General features: G+C 47.0%; 1 protein-coding gene across 5 annotated transcripts in view; it reads right to left on the reverse strand.

Moving 5' to 3' along the window:
* Myof (myoferlin) overlaps positions 1–17,418 on the reverse strand; it is a 148,660-nt gene that overhangs the window by 13,643 nt on the left and 117,599 nt on the right. For 3 of the 5 annotated variants that reach the window (NM_001354115.1, XM_006231325.5, XM_063265126.1), the window contains 8 exons: positions 14,675–14,686; positions 12,223–12,321; positions 10,610–10,735; positions 8,968–9,123; positions 8,351–8,442; positions 3,880–4,050; positions 3,116–3,264; positions 771–910 (listed from right to left, as the gene is read on the reverse strand). In NM_001354115.1, coding sequence (NP_001341044.1) covers positions 771–910; positions 3,116–3,264; positions 3,880–4,050; positions 8,351–8,442; positions 8,968–9,123; positions 10,610–10,735; positions 12,223–12,321; positions 14,675–14,686 — 945 coding nt within the window. Of the gene's footprint in view, positions 1–770; positions 911–3,115; positions 3,265–3,879; positions 4,051–8,350; positions 8,443–8,967; positions 9,124–10,609; positions 10,736–12,222; positions 12,322–14,674; positions 14,687–15,747; positions 16,032–17,418 lie in introns of those variants that run through there. The other 2 variants (XM_063265133.1, XM_063265130.1) reach the window with 1 other exon arrangement.

Raw genomic sequence — 17,418 nt, forward strand, 5'->3', positions numbered from 1 at the left:
GATGGTATTTGTTTCTAGTAGATTAATATTTGTAGAACTGTGAGTTCCTGCCTACTTATATCAGAGTCCCTCGAGGTATGTATTAAAAGCCACACTCTTGGCCTCACCCCAGACCTCTGTGGACAGTCTGGACATGGACCAGGCTTCTACATGGATTAATTTGTCATTTAATGTGTCTTGCTTTCCTTCTCTACAATGTCATTAAGGCCACTCACTTTTCATTCTCATTCATTGTAGAACTGGGCCCCATTTTCTCAGAGTTGACTCCACCCCGTCATCATGCCCTATGACTTATAGTTTGTGCACTGTGCTCGAGCTTCCTTGGCTCTCTACACTCGCACGGCTTCTCTGCCTCAAGTGAGGCCAAGCGCAGCTGTTCTGCTAACAGCTGGCTGCTCCATTGGTAGACAACTGGGCCACACTGGGACAACCAATTCCCCGGTATACACAACAGAATTGAAGACTCAGGAGCTCTCTGCCATCCTCGGACTCATAGAGAAGTAATAACAGCAAGAGAGATGGACTAGGACCAGGAACAGGAACAAAGACAAAGACAAGGGGAGACCCTGACTTTTTATTCTGAATCTCAGGTAATCAGTATTTTCCGAGACTCCCTTAACAGCTGCACAACAGGTTCCTTTTGGTGAAGCTAGTTTGAGTTTCTTTCTGTTTCTTGTGCATCTAAAAGTACTCGGACATGTTTCAAGAGGCAGGCACATCGGTGACTGGTGCTGTGTTTGAGGAGTGGGCTTGGGGCTTCCCTTTTTTACCTGGGAAATATTGGGCTGGAAGGTGCTGTGCAAAGTCCTTGTCTCCACGTGCTCAGGGACCAGGCCCTGAGTCCTGAGAATATGGAGGGCAAGACGCTCTTCAGGGGCTCCAAGGTGCTGGTGCAGGATTTTGTTGGCCTCTGGAATGCAAAATGGCATTGGCATAGGAGAAATAATCGGGAACGACGCAGCCAGACGGCTCTCAGCAGCTTGCAGCATGTCATCCCAAACTTTGTACAAATGGGCAAGCATCGCCAGTACGTACAGGGTCAGTGTGGACTTGCAAAGGGCTAAATAGACAACAGCTCTGAACTATGGGTCTTCCATACCGAGGCTCATGGCCACCTTGTAGCCTGCCAATAGCAGACCAGAATATGCTGGAATTGGGTGAGTGTAGGCTGCTTTTACTTCTGTAGTACAGGCTCACAACCATCTTCTTTCCTAGCCTCCCTTGTGACTAGTCAGATGTGGCTACATGACCAAGTTCAACTGGAAGATAACACAGCTAGAATGACATGAGTATCACCCTGGGACTCGGGACTCAGCCCTCTGCACAGGATCCAATCTGAGCCTTTCTCTTCTGGGTGTGGAGGAAGATAAAAGCCTAGACGAGTGTGCTGAAGAATGAATGGCAGGGCTGTGAGAGGACAGCACCCCACTGCATGGTGCACTTGCTCAGGCAGACCATCACCCCAAGCTTCTAAAGCAGAACAAGCCCCTGAGAATCGAAAGTTCATCTCTCGCAGTAGCAAGCACCACCGTAGCATTTAAAAACATGGCTCCCCCCAGTGCCCAGACATCTCTCCCGGGACAAAGTGCATTCTGTGTCTTTTCCCTTTTAATCCCCAGACAGAGTAAAAGCAGAACAAAAGAGAAAGGAGACTTTGTGTTTTCTTTGGGGGACCACGAAAGGCCAGGAAGTGCCTGCCTGGTTCTCTTGGGTTTCTCTGAGGGAAGTGGCTCTTTCCGTGACAAGCCTATGGACCCAGAGGCCAGAAAGGTCCGAGGAGGTACTCTGACCATCAGCTCCAGTGACAGGAGGCAACAAGTTTCAGCTACATGCATGACCTACTGTGGCCAGTGTCCACCAGGGCTCTCAGATGACTGCAGCCCTCTGAGAGATGGCAGGGAGGAGTGCTGAGCTGAGCCCTTCCAGAAGTCCTGACCCCTCAAAACTGTTCGAGAAACAAAACAGGTCTTTCTGGTTGCTAAATTTGGAATCAACTGAATAGTCACCATGACAAACAGAGGTTTTGGGGGCTATCTGATAATTTTGGGGTCACTTTTCACCACCAGATGGTGATGACTTCATGCTTTTTCATTTACTCTCCTCTGCTTTCACGAGTTTATACATGAACCGTAGCATCGACAGCTCACTGAGCATCTAGTCAGCCCTGAGGTTGACGACACTGTCTTCAAAGCAGAACGTTTCTTACAATGTCAAGAATCAAGTTGAAGATCAGGAGCCACTTTCATTCCCACGTCTTTACTCAGATTCCCCACGCATCTTTGAAGGCCAGACCTACCATGACTCTTTGGGAGCCCCACCCCTTCTCTTTCCCAGAGACCATAGGAGCATCCTATCGTTCATATACTAGGATGCAAATTCCTACCGCTGTCCCAGTGTGGCTAACTGGGTAAGTGTAGGATAGATGTGTCATGAATGAAGGGGCAGGACCGTAGGCTTGCGCTTGAGACCATAGGAGCATCCCCGTGGCTTCTCAGGCAAGGGCTCAGATATGAGTCCCCCCCCGCGCCCCCTTCTCTCTCTGTCTCATGGTTTTGTTTTAGTTTTAGTTTTAGTTTTAGTTTTAGTTTTAGTTTTGTTTTGTTTTGTTTTGTTTTTTGTTTTTGATGCAAGGTTTCTGTGTATAGTCCTGGCTGTCCTGGAACTCACTGTAGACCAGGCTGGCCTCAAACTCAGAGATCTGCTTGTCTTTGTCTCTTGAGTGCCGGGACTAAAGGTGTGCACTACCACTGCTAATTATGAGGGAGTCTCTTCGGGACAGAATTTCTTTCACTGCCACTGGAACAAATTTGAGCTAATTATGCGATACACACAAAAAAATGGCCAATTATTAGAACTTTATACAGTTAAAGTTCAAATGACTGTGGTCTGAAAAGAGCAGGTGAAACGAATGCCAGACAGATAAGAAAACATGTCCACTGGAACAGCTGATGGACAGACAACTCTCTCCCCTCCTGAGGTCTTTGTTTCGGTAAGGATGGACATACGGTCTCACAGCAAAGCATCGAGGTGCTGCCTTGGCTCACGCTCCTGCTCCAAATGCAGCACAGAAATGGGCTATTATATTGTGCTCACAGTTCCCCGGCTTTGTGCTCACCAAACTCATCCAGATGATAGTCTCTTCCTCCATATTGGATCCTGCTTCCATCTTCAGAAAGGACTGGTGGCGGGAAGCCTTTGAATCTGGCTACGTTTTGAAGCAACTGTGTCGGTCTCAGCTGATCTCGCCAGGTGTTCACTCCAGAACTGTGGACGACACCAGAGGTGCATGAGGTTGCACACCAATGCACACGTGTCCAAGCACACCTGTCTAACTGGGGTGGGACGTGTCTACCCACCTCGACACCCGGATACCTATCTCTGAGGTGTGAAACACACAGATTGTCTTCAGGCAACTTATCATGTCTATTTGTGTGTGTGTGTGTGTGTGTGTGTGTGTGTGTGTGTGTGTGTGTGTGTGTGTGTGAGAGAGAGAGAGAGAGAGAGAGAGAGAGAGAGAGAGAGAGAGAGAGAGAGATTTGGTAGTTATGAATCAATCCCTATTCCTAAAGGCTAGAGAGTCCCTGTTATAACACCTGCTAATCCCAGGAGCTCGAGAACAAGAGGAGACTGTTTCTCTGATCACTAACACTTGTGTTACACACAGGGCACTGCACTGTTCCAGGCACCACCCTTTCAACAGACTACGGTATACATGAGGCAGTGTTCTTGCCCTGATTTGTTCCCAGATAATCCTATCAAACATGACACTGGGTGGACCAAATGAGCCATGGTACACTGAGGGAGGCAGAGCCCCACAGCCTCCCCAGGTCTGAGCCTCGGGTACAGCAGACCACCTCCACTCACAGAGAAGCAACTTACACACAGTACTGCTCAGGGATGCCGCAGTGAGACCCGAACCGGGACAGGAAGCGGTTCTCCAGGTCAATGGTTGTCTCTCCCACCTTCTCATCTCGGGTGAAGGTGTCGTAGTCATAGACAGAGATCTTCAGGTCTTTCTCTTGAGGTAAGTAGCAGCTCAGTTCATACATTCTAAGTAAAGGAACGCACACACAGAAAAATCAGCGGCCTTCTGGGCTGCTCCAGAAACCAAGACTCGAACAAAGAGTTGCCAGGCGTTGGCGATGTTGGGGGAAGACAGCTGTGTGGGCGGGGAGCGTTATAAACAGTAGATGCGAGTAACAAGACGACAAGGGAATGAAGGAGACAAGCACGGTGAATACCTGTGTTCAAACCCCAGAACCCCGTTCTGTTTTCTTCTCTGTGAAATGATCAGAACAATGCATATCACAGGCCGGAGAGATGGCTCAGTGGGTAAGAGCACTGGCTGCTCTTCCAGAGGTCCTGAGTTCAATTCCCAGCAACCACATGGTGGCTCACAACCATCTGTAATATTATATGTATATAATAATATCATATATAATAAATCAATCAATCTTTTAAAATCCATACCACCTATTTCATTCTAACACCCAATGAAGAAATGTTGAGACACCATTCAGTAAAAGTGTATTAATTAAAACTTAGTACTATAGCAATAATACGTTATATTGCTAATTTTAATATTATCACCTGGGATACCTTTCTCCTCACTCCAGGAAGATATTTGCAGTCATTTTTCTGTACCCCTTTCTTACTCTGATCATCAGAGGCCCTGTCCCTGGAAACAATGACGTCCCTCTGAAAGGGTGCAGGGACTGGCATGAGCTTGTATAGTATGCCATGCACGGGGCCTGCCAGACATCCGGCCTGCCACAGACTTCATTCGGTTCTCAAAACTCGTCTATGGATGGAACCTACATTAAAATGTAAATTGTTCTGAGATACAAGGAAATGGTCCGGCAGCCATTCTGTTGGTGGGTGAACTGTGTGGTCCCAGCGGTGGGGAGGTACACGCGTCAGCGGCAGACAGGCGGGGCTTAGCTTTGGTATTTGCATTGTTCCTGTAGATCCCTCTCATTCCAGGTGCTCAGTTTATTCTGCTGACAGAAAAACTGGGAACTCTCTCCTCCCCTGGGCTCTCTCCTTTTCTTGTTGCACTCTGGTGTGAGGACAGGCTTTTTAAAGTCAGGTGAGCCAGGGATGAGTGGCTAATGCACTCTGGAAGAAAGCTTCCTGGATGTCTCCTGTACCAATCTCTGAAACCTCCCTAGATGCAACAGCTACAGGGAAAGGGGTACTTGTGTCACAGTTACACACAAAGCTCCTTGGCCAGTGCGGGCACCAGGTGTGCACATAGTATACAGACATACATGCAGCACCAGCATCCCTGCACATACTTATTTAACTAAAAAAGAAAAGAGCTGGGTATTGTAGCATATGTTTTTAGTGCCAGCAGTTGAGAGGCAGAGGCAGGTGGACCTCTGTGAGCTGAAGGCCAGTCTGCTCTACGGAGTGTAGGGCTATGTAGAAAGACCCTGTCTCAAGACACAACAAGAGCAACAAAAAGAAAACTGGCTGGGCATGGTGGTGCGCTCCTCTAATTGCTACACTTTAGAGGTAGAAGAGGGTTGCTGCAAATAAGATTCCAGTTTGGTCTATATAAGCTTTAGAAGGACCTGGACTGCACTGTGAGATCCGGTGTCAAGGAAAAACAAAAAGCCAACCAACCAACCAAACTGACTCCTAGTACGTTGGGTGCTTTGGTCTGATTAAGGAATATTTTTCCTCCCTTGAGGCATCAGTTATTATTTTAAAGGTTTTAAAGTTTGTTACTATTGTGTGGACGATGCATGGATGAACATGGGTACCACGAAGCATCGATGGAGGTCAGAGGACGATATTCAGGACTTGGACGTGTTCTAGAGACGGCAAGATGAACAACGGCCAAGAATGCAGGAAACTTGGCTTCTTCCTCAAGCCCTGCCTCAGGGTCTCTCTGCTGAGAAGCAAGACACTTCCCAAGACTGAGGTCCCGGCCTGGAGCCACTCTGATGGACTGGCGGAAGTCTGTGATCCCTCTAGACAGCCACTGGCCTCGCTGAGCCTGACAGCATCACTTCCTCCCAGCGTGGCTCTGAGCAAGGCTTTTCCTGCCACTTAATTAAGCTTGTGCTTGGCACCTCTGAAACAAGCCATTCAGACAGGGCCGCCTTTCTCCCTTCAAAGCTGGCTCTGCCTGCTTCCCGGTCTCCCTCACATGGAGCCCTCCTTCCTGCCCTGCGTGCCTTTTCCTGTCTAGACCTTGGGGCTGGATCAGCGGAAGAAAGGGAAAATGATCACATTGCTCTGCCAGAGGATTACTTCCCCTCCCTGGGCCCTGCATTGGGCCTAGGGCTCTGTAGCATAGAGGGTTTTCGAATTCAGGTGTCTGAGTACATGCATGTGTGTGCATGTGTGCAAACATGCTAGGGGCCAACTGGGTGGTCCTTTGTACATGCATGTTCCTGCCTATAGGGATGGCTTTTTCGAACTTTAAACTGAATGACCAAGATTTGAGCCTGTGTATATGCGTGCGTGCATGCGTGCGTGTGTGCGTGTGTGTATAAGCCTGCATGAGTGACACACAGACACACAGAGAAGCAGAGAAAGACAGAGGAATAAACACAAGGCATAAAGTAATGAGCATGTCAAGGGCAGGGCAAACAGGAACAGAGCTCTCCCACTTGGCAACATTTTGAGAGAATAACACCACTTCCCCTTTTGTGCTTACGTGTGTGTATGTGCACATATATGCACATATACAGATGTGCACACTGGTGCACTTGTCTGTGCATGCAGAGGCCATAATGTCTTTCTTTGTCATTTGCTACCTTTTTAAGAAGTTAAGAACGAATATATTTAATTCTTGACTTTGTGGTGAGGAGGAGGACAGATGTGTGAAACAGCTTGTGGGTTAAGGTCAGAGGACAATTTTGGGGAGTCAGTTCTTGCCTCCCGCCCTTTTGAGGCAGGATCTCTCCTGTTCTGCTCTGTACTGCATATTCCAGGCTAGCTGGCCATAAAGTTTCTAGATGGTTCTTCTGGGTCTGCCTCCCATCTAGCTGTAGGAGTGCTGGGGTTGTAGATGTACACTGCTGCATCTGGAATTTGGATTGTCGGAATCATCTGGCCACATCCTGTACCCACCGAGCCATACCCTCTGCCCTCTATCTTACCTTACAGCTAGAAGGGTTGGGGATCCAAACTCAGGTCCTCCTGCTTGCCCAGCCTTCACCCACAGAATCCACCCCCCCAGCCCTTCCTCAAATGTTTTCCCACAAAGAACATTTTCCTCCAGATGGTGGTTTTGCTATGCACATGAAGTACTGCTGCGAGTTTGGAAAAACCTCAGAGTGGTCATGTCATGAATGTATACCTCCTCTGTGTCAATCACTTGGCTTACAGCTTATTAACAGAGATGTGAGGCCCCGTGTCCCTCCTACTGATGCTTGGCTAGTGAGTCTAACACAGAAGAAAATCAGACGAAAGCCTTGACAGAGCAGAATACGGTGCTGAAGCCACGCAGACACTGCTATCTATGGCTTGGGATCACGGCCTCTGCCTGTTATGAGAAGGATGCTAGGCACCCATTCTCTTGGGGCCTTAGTTTCTGTTCCTGTTCTGGGAGATTTCTGAGATGTCTTCTGCAAAATGGCCCCCCAGAGGCAGGACCTGCTCACTCTGAATGCTCGGCAAATATTATTAGATATGGAAGGTGCTCACAGCTGAGTACGGCTGGCTTTACTTAGTAATCACGTTGGTAACAAGAAACAGCTCTGATAAGATTTATATAATACGATTCACGCATGGGCAAAGGCTGCTGCGGTCAAGCCTGACAACCTGCGCTCGGTCCCTGGGAACCACATGGTGGCAGGAGAGAACCAAATTGTCTCTGACCGCCATGTGCACACTCGTGTTCGCAAGTGACAATGAATAAAAATGCTTTAAAAATATACATATTCCAGACCAGAAACAAGTCAAGGCTGTAACCATGAAGGAAACAATGCTGTGTCAAGGCTCTTGGGAGACATTAAAGACCCATAAAACAGAATATTTGTCTTGTCACTTGGCATTCTCCCTCAGTGAAATCTTTACTACATCAAAAGGAGAGAGACCTGTAACAGTTCGGTAAACAGAGACCGCATTATCCCCTGTATGTGCAAACAGGATTTTATAGCAGCTGAGCCCCTCCACAAACTCAATCCTCCCCGGGGTCTTGCTTCCATTCCCCAAGGACTTGGAATAGATCTTGACTCAGAGAAAACCATCTTGTGACTTTTCTTCCTCGTGGGACCTTCCAGTCCTCCTTCCTATTTCCCAGACAAAGGTATCTGTATGTATCCCCGGTATTAGGACCTTGAACGGCGCAGGCACATTTCATGAAGAAGGAAGGCTTTGAACTGTACGTTACCTGCCGAACACTGGGTTGATAGTGTTGGGAATGTAATGGTCTCTGTCTTCAATTACTTTTTTGCCCAGGGTTATTTTTATGTAAGGATCACACTGTGGAGACAAGACAGGTGAGATGTTATGTCATCCCGGGTGCAAACTGAAGTCAATTTCGGGGATAGACTTGACTTGGCTTCTATACTCCCAACTGATGACAAAAGTGGCCGCTGGAGGACCTGAGGGCCTAAGATGAGTTCAGTGCAAGGTTGTCCTTTGGGTGGCAGTGGGCCAGCGTGCCTTCGAAGCTGCTGTGTGGGTGAAAAGCTGGGGTGGGATGGAGGTAGGGACAACCTGATTCTGTTCATGCTGGTCCTGTGACTGGAGCAAATCTTGTCCTGGGTCACATCAGTAACAGGAGAAGGATGAACTAGAGAGCCCTAAGCACACCCCCCCACACACCCCAGCCAAAGCTCTTGGGTAAATCCCCATGGGGACAATCCTTCTGTTCACATTGTTTTGATAGAGTATCTTTCTCCTTGTGAGATAACAGACGCCCAGAGAGAAAGAAGGTGACAATTACCACGGCTGAGGACTGTAATTATCCTGCTACAGGAGAAGGCCCCACACCCAAACTCTTACCAGGCCATTGTTGTCCTGGGGCTGGAGCTGTAAGCCTTGAACAATGTAAATCCTAACCGTGCATTCCTGCGGGACACTGTCAGGCAGTTCCCGAAACTGCCTGGGAGGGGCCGGCACACTGGGGTCATCCGGCAAGGGGTAGATTCGGAAGGAGCCCTGAGAGAAAGAGAAGAGACATGTACTGATGACTTCAAGGGCCCTGGCTACTGGGTAGAGGGTGCTTGGGAAATGTGCACCCTATATCTCACACGGTTGGGTGATGTGGAGCTGTCTTTGTGGAAGACACAAAACGTATTGGCTCTTGTGGGACTCCTATAGGGAACATGCCAGCAATCTGTAGCCATCATTTCAGAAGAGGGCACAATAGAAAGTGACTGATAACCTGGGCGGGAAGTGTAGGTGATTGGTCAGTGTCGGGGGAGGTGGTGGCAAAATGAGGTAAAGAATTGAGATTATTTTTGGAGACTGGAATAAGTCCTGAGGTGATTTCACTGCTGTATCTGCCTGCCTGCCTGCACCCCACTCCCAGGAAAGTCCATGCTCTGCTTCAGGTCTCAGCTAAAAAGACTGCACACTTTGTCCTGAAACCAGCTTAACAGTATAGGGAAAGGAACTGAAGTTGGGATTAGGATGTTTGGGCCTTTACTCTGCCCAGCTGCATTCAGAAACATGTCATGAAGCCAGCACCCACAGAATACTGGGTGTGGAGCACCCCAAAATCAAGTGTGGCATAAGAGGCTAGATTAGCTTGACTCTATACCCTATTGTGGGCTTAGTGGGAGGTTGGGGTGGGGAGGATTTGAGACCCTGTGTTGGGTGTAATCCCCTGATCCATTAGCCATGTCTGCTATTGGTAAAGGATTAGGAAGAGGCAGTGTTAGGTGCCCTGGCCCTGCCAAGTGTGCTTGGGAGGAGAAGCAGCAATCAAACCTGACAGGGGGTGAACCCAGGCCTGTGGGAGCCCAGAGCATGGGTGACTCATGCTCCCCAAAGCAACCAGGGGATGCTTGACAAACACTGACATTTGAGCTGTCTTAGGGCAGGAGCAGGGTTTTGTCAGACTACAGAGAGGCAAGGAAGGGCACTCAGGGAAGGAAGAGTAGCCTGACCCAAGGCTCCGTGCATCCATCCAGAGGACTTGCAAGGTGTGTTTGGGACTTGGGAGTGGTTCTTCCGTGTGTGGGAGGGACCCATAGCTTGTGAAAGGCCATCTCAACTTCAGAAGGAGCTGAGACCTGAGCTGTGAAATGCAAGATGTGTTTAAGCCTTTCAGATGGAGGATCAAATTTGGTTACGGTGAGGAGACATAGCTTGGAAGCAGAAAGGTGGCAAAGATCTTGACCTGGGAATTTGCCACAGTGATTCTGCTAAAACCTCAGCAGGGCAGAAGAACAGAGGAGGAAGGAGGTCTTGGGAAGGTTTGACCCTGGAGGATTCGAGTCTCACTGGCCCAAGCAGGGAAAAGCAATACCCTGGCTCCCCTGGGCATTTTCCTTCCTGCAGAGGACATGTCCAGTTGCAGACATCAGCTTTCTTTCATCAGAGATCAACAAAAGAAAAAGAAGATGGATTTTAAACAGGACACACACACACACACACACACACACACACACACACACACACACACACACACTTTACTCACTTTAAACTCTCCTACCACGGACGGATCTTCATTCTCATCGGACTTGCCTCTGTACAACTTGAAGGTATCTGAGAAATCTGTCAGGCCTTCAAAGTCAGCTACGTCCTCCAGTTCACAGTCATAGATCTGAAAACCATCAGCAGACTCTCAGTTTCTCCTTAAAACAGAGGTGGAGTCTCCAGCCAAGAGGACTGAGCCCCAAGAGGAGAGACAGAACTCCCGGGACCCTCATGGGTGCAGCCTAAAACAGCCACTTGGAAAAAATGTCACACTTCCTTTAGGGCGTTAAATATCCAACTATCCTAGGATCCAGAAATGGTGTTTCTAGGGATTTACCAAAGAGAAACAAGAGCATGTCCATGTGCTCAAGACTGTCCAGTGTTGGGAGAAGGAGTCAACAAACCGTGGAGAGGAAAGAGGAAAGAAGGGGAAAGAGGGGAGGGAGGTGAGATAGGGTGTGAGTGTAACCCATCCCCAAACCTAGGCTGAACCAGTTCTACTCAGCAAGAATAAACAAATTTGTGCTACCCACAACAACATGACAAGTCTTAAAAGCAGACTCCTTTGGGACCAAAGGAGCCAAATTCGGAATGAATATGGTATGAGTTTAGTTATCTGGAGCTCACGAGCAGGGGAAGCTATTAGAGTACCATGGTAGCTATCAGATGAGCTGTGCACCAGAGGGGTGCAGTCCATGGAGAGTTGGCTTGACAGGAGCACAGAGGAGCTTGCTCTGTGTGAAATGCTCTTCCCCTTGCTGTGGCGCTGCTCTACACGAATGTGTACAACACCAAAGCTTTGTGAGAGGATCACCTTATGGGGTATAAATTATACCTTGGTTTTGAAAGGAAGTTGGACAAGAGAGAAAGACGGAAGCCTGTCTCCTCACTCCAGTCTCATCATTTTTTCATGTGATCTCTAACATGCTGGCATTCCTTACACAAATACGTTATGCCACCAGTAAGCGAGACCATAGATCCTGCTTTGATAGAGGAATAACTTTAATAGCTAGATGTTTCCTATTTAATTTCATTTTTCTCCTCTACCTGGTTCTGACTACTTTGGATTGGTAGCTGACAGAGTTAGCAACTGAACAAAGAACTGGGAAACTCAGAACATGAAGAGAATAATCCAGATAGCCACCCCTGGTCAGCCCCACAGCTTACTCCTGCACACACATGCCTCATGGCCACGATGTGACGAGGCTTACATGTAATAGAATCAACTTTTAATTTAGCAAAACTGATCGCTGTTTGGAAGACAAAATTAAGCACGTTGACATCTTTTGTTCGTCAAAGGGCAAAGTGACTTCTGGGTCTCCCTGAGCCAAACAACTCTGGATAATGGTTGGCCCAATTAGTATAGTACTAACCCATTCCTAGCCCTCTGCCAGATGCCCCCAAGCCCCAACGTGGCAGTCACGCAACCATAACTCAGCAACTTTCCTCAATCCCTGGTGCTTGCCAAACCTGTTGCAAGAGGGCTCTCCAAGGAGAGCAGAGGCATGCTTGGCCCCTCTCCATCGCCATCCACCAGGAGGCCTTGTAAAACCTAGGGCCTAAGGCATGCTGGAACTGGCTTTTCCCCACCCATAAGAACATAGGTCCAAGTACCTTGAGTTTGGAATAGCCTTTCTGAATATACTGTCCACATTTTTCATGCTCCCCCGAGGAAGCATAAAATTTACTCCACCAGTCAACGATTTCTTCCTCCTAAAGATGTGTCCAAATGGAAAAGACATTTTATTGACAGTCTGGATTTCTGATATTTTACAGAAAAACTGCTATGGAACAAATGAGGGAGGGAAGGCTACCAACGGCTCTGAGGTTACCTTACTCTGTTTATGTGCATGGGGGGTGGGTGTGGGGGCAGCACATCTACAACTCTGCTCAGAAGCAGGAGACCTCAACCAATGGCATGGATGTGGTGTGTGTGTGTGTGTGTGTGTGTGTGTGTGTGTGTGTGTGTATGGTGTGTGTGTGTATGGTGTGTGTGTGGTGTGTGTATGGTGTGTGTGTGGTGTGTGTGTGGTGTGTGTATGGTGTGTGTGTGGTGTGTGTGTGGTGTGTGTGTGGTGTGTGTGTGTGTGTGGTGTGTGTGTGGTGTGTGTGTGTGGTGTGTGTGTGTGTGTGGTGTGTGTGTGTGTGTGTGGTGTGTGTGTGTGTGTGGTGTGTGTAGATGCCTGTGTGTAGAGGAGTACACCCATATATGTGGCGGCCAGAGAACGGCCTCAGGTGACACCGCATGAATGCTGTTCACCTGCTATGAAACAGGGTCTCATTGCCTGGGGCTCACTGTTTGGGTTAGACTTGCTGACCAGCAAACACAGTCATCCTTCTGTCTCCGTTTTCCCAATGCTGGAATACAAGCGTGTGTCACAACAACACTCAACATTTTCATGTGAATTCTGGAGAGAGAACTCCAGTCCCTGAGCTTGTGAGCTTCACCCATTGGACTATCTTCCCAGCCCCAGATGAAATGTGTCTGCTTCAATGCCCACGTCCATATTATGTATTTTTCTTAGACCTGATACATAAGATCTATTAATTTGTCTCCAAATTGTTTCTTTACTGTTAATAGTGGTATCCATAAATCAATTAGAATGGTACTTCTAGCATATGCTTTCTATGATCTCATCTCCTTAGCTCTTCTAGCAACAGTACAGATCTCTCAAGAGTTAGGTAAACTGACTCTAGTTCTGGCCCATTATGTTATAAGCCACAGGGCCTCGGGCAAGTCCCTCTCCAGTGCTAAGCCTCAGAGTCTTCATCTAGTGACGACTGCCTCCATCTGCTTCTAGAATTGATTTGGAAATCAGAGAAGATCACTAAGAGAAAGGACTCGGAAACCTTGAAAGTGGGAAGCAAAGGTGTAGCGGGGATTGTGGTTCATGTACACGAGTGGCTCCAAGCCCATCCCTTAGATTCTGATTCAGTCAGTGTGTGCTGCAAACTGGGTATTCATTATGGTTGCATAAATCCCCCAGGTGATTTCATAGCCAGAGTCGTGAACCTCTTGTTTTGATGAGCGGTTCTTGGTCAGGCAGAAGAGATAATAAATGAGGCACTCGTAGGCCAGTGCCTGCATAGTTCCTCACATTTTCTCCTTTTCTATTTCTTTCCTTCTCTTCCCTCCTTCCCTTTTTTCCCTTCCTTCCTTCCTTCCTTCCTTCCTTCCTTCCTTCCTTCCTTCCTCCCTCCCTTCCTCCCTCCCTCCCTCCCTTCCTCCTTTTCTGCACAGGATCTCAATATATAATTCAAGCTTGCCTCAAACTAATCATCCTCCTGCCTCAGTCTCCTATGATTACAGGTGTGAGGTACCACACCCACCCTCCACCCTGATTTATAACAGGGACATATCTGCATGACACTCACTTACTGCTTTTCCTAATCTGCCTTAGAAAGTGATGCTCTAAAAATAAGCATCACCTCTTGTAAGCCTCCTTGTTCTGTAGGACGGAGAGGAACAATTCATAAGAAAGGCCATTTCAGGTTGGAGAGATGGCTCAGACATTGAGAGCAACTGTTGCTCTTCCAGACCATCAGAGGCCAACCCCTAGCACCCACACAACTTAAACGCCAACTCCAGGGAATCTGATACGCTCTTCTGGTCACTACAAGTACCTGCGCAAATGTGTGCATACCCCCACATATACACACACGTACAAATGAAATAAAAACAAAAAAAGGTTGTTTCTCATTTGTGCATGGGGCAAGATTTATAGATGCATGTGTATAATTGAATGCTCACATACATGTGTATCTTTGAATATGTCTTTAAATTTATATGCATGCATACAAGTGGGTGCATGCATTCATATGTTTATGTGTGTGTGCATGCACATGTGCACGTGCACACACAATTATAATGAATTAAATGTCCTTTGCAGATCATCAATACATCCTTAGAGTTAGGAAAAAAACCATTACACTCCAATTATAGGAGGAAATACAAATTCTGAAAATTGGACCAAGAACCTTGCACATGCAGAAGACAAACTCTACTCCAGATCAGTGTCCCTCACCCCATAAATCTTAGACGCGCAAACATATATACAATAGTTACCTTTTCTGACAGCTATGCATATGAGGTCAGTAGCAGGAGACATCGTACATATGAGTCACATGGATATTTGGTTTAGGATCCCATGAACATTGGGTTTGGAGAGAAAGAGAAGAAGAAACATTATTTTCCTGCACAGTTATTACCAACATTTAACAGATTGTCTAATTGTTCTAGCTAAAATCCTCTTAATTGCCCAACACTTCTTAGCTTTCTTCTCTGAAAACACACAGAATTTAACACAGCACTTGAATGGCTTGGGTTTTTAGTGGGGTTGGACTACACTGTGATCACCTAACACAGTGGGTGCTCAGGACGGATGTGAGGAAGCCACTCATCTTCCCACCCACAACCTCTCATTCCATGTAGCTCCCACACTACCATGTTCTAATCCCTTCAAGATCTCTCCTGTCACAAATCGTGCACGGCTGCAGGTCATCATGTTAGTATCTTTCCTGTGTTTCCCCCATGCCTATGTAAGAGTGCCACTTAAATACTGGTGGAGGATTTGCCTCTCCTGGTGTCCAGGGACTGTCTAGGAGTTTGCTGGAGTTTGAGCTTTTTCCTGGGACGCTGGTAAGCTAACCCCAGGGCTAGTTTGAGAACACAGTGCCCCTTTCTGAAAAACCAATCTCTCCCTACAGCACTTCTGAGGCTGCTCTGTGGAGTGCCACGCGGCTTCTTCAGGTCCTCGGTATTTCTATCCAGACTGACCCTTGTTGTAACAGAACTGCCAAAGGAGGCAGAGAAAGAGACGTATCAATTCTTCCGGTTAACTCCATTCAAGCAAAGCAAGATTAGGGTTAAGGAATAGCAGTTTAAGTGAGATTTTGGAGAGAGGAATTTTTTAAAAAAATCTTTTGATATTCTCAATGGTTTTGGATTCTTATATTTTAGTCTGTTTCTCCACGCTTACTTTCAGTTATAAAGAACTGATTTAGGGAAAGGAACAGGCCATGTTTAAAGAGTATTCAAGACAAGTTGCTGACTTTAAATCTCAGGGTTGGCCCGGGAGGATTCCTTCATGCCTGATTGCTCACCATCCCCTGTGGAAAAGGAAGGACAGCAACTCGTTGACTTTCTTTTTTTTTTTTTTTTTTTTCATTCTAATAAATGAACTTGAAAATTCAATTCAAAGTACTACATGGCCTCGGGCCAGTCTTCCCTTTGGCTTAAAATGACATTATTCATCTAAATATCATCTTTCACTCCAAAATCTACTAGCAGAACCCAGAGGAATTCAAGCCCTTAGACCAAGCTGCCCCAGTCCCGTGCAGCTTTGTGGGTCACATTGTATACATACATGCACTGTCCTTGGAGAAGCCATTTTGCTGAGTGCTGTTGACATACTGCTTAAGCACTGGAATTGGAAGGTAACTGTTGAGACGGCCATGAAGAGTGTTCATGCTGTCTGCCTGGCCCTTGACCAACCCGCTCCATTTCCTCATCTCCTGCTTTTCTTCAGATAGCTCATTCGTTACGAGTTCCCACAGACATCACAGATCGTGACGCCACCATGGAAAGACTCGGCCTCCAGCCCTCAGCAACAGCAGTTAGTGTGTGGACTCATTCGGTTTATCCAGATTAAGAAGTCTAAATCAAGTTAGTGGTCACACGTGCACATTACATGTACACGTGATACATGTAATCACGGACGTTAGTAAGCTTGCTATTGGTTCTTCCGAAGTTCCACCTCGCTCATTGGACTTTATAGAGAGATGCAATGTCTGCCCTGACAGAGGGACTTGAGACTTTAGAGGAGACCCCACCTTTTCTTGTTGATACAGTGTACCCCAACTGGGCATGAGGGGAGCAAGATGATTATAGTCATTTATAGTGTGGTGGAAATGACTCGACATTATCCTCTCCAGACCTGCTACTCCTCCCGGTTAAAAGCTGATGCCCACGGACCTTCATAGTGTGCTGCTAGAGTGGTTTAGCTCCAGCACTGTCAAGAAAGTAGTCATACTGACATTATTTCCCTTGTTTCCCAGTAGTATGGGGGATGACCGAGTATACAGAAGACACACAGGAAGGACTGTTAGGCATGTTATCGAGTAGGATCTTACATTGCCTTTTCCCAGAGTAATTGTGAAAATCACCATGAAAAAAACCTTAAGTTTATCATACATAACTTCTCCTTAGGTAACTACTGTCTTATTGAGACTAATTGGGGTTATTTTCAATAAGTGAACATAGTCATGTTGCCCTATGGGCTTGGGAATTTGATATTGTCATCTGGGACCGTGCAGAATTGCCACACAGTAGACTCAAACACACAGCAAGCCAGTGCTGGCTGTGGAGCCCACATTTAACATGGTCCAATTGTGAGTGAGTTTAATGCAGTGGGGAAGAAGTGGTTTTTTAAAGAGGTACCGTTTATGGACATAACACATTAAAATGCAATCATGTGAATGTTCCAGTCAGTTTGCATATTAAAACATGCTGTGAAAGTTTACCGCAAATGCCAAGAGAAACAGTAAGCTATTTGGTGTTTTCTTTTCTCCGGGTTGGAACTTTCTTGTTCCTTTCTGAAGAGGTGGCTGGATGGTGGGAGTAAGAATTCCCACGAACTTCTTCCACAGTGAATATGAAAACCCAGGGTGTTCTTTATACTGACAAATAAGGTCATTTCAAACCACGACAAGCCTGCCTAATGCAGGCAAAAATGTTGACATGCATGTTCGGATCGATGCAATGTTTCGATTTTCTCTAGAAACTTTTAACCGATCACTTGGACCTCCTCC

This window comes from Rattus norvegicus, chromosome 1 (genome assembly GCF_036323735.1).
Source record: "Rattus norvegicus strain BN/NHsdMcwi chromosome 1, GRCr8, whole genome shotgun sequence".
NCBI classification, from domain to species: domain Eukaryota; kingdom Metazoa; phylum Chordata; class Mammalia; order Rodentia; family Muridae; genus Rattus; species Rattus norvegicus.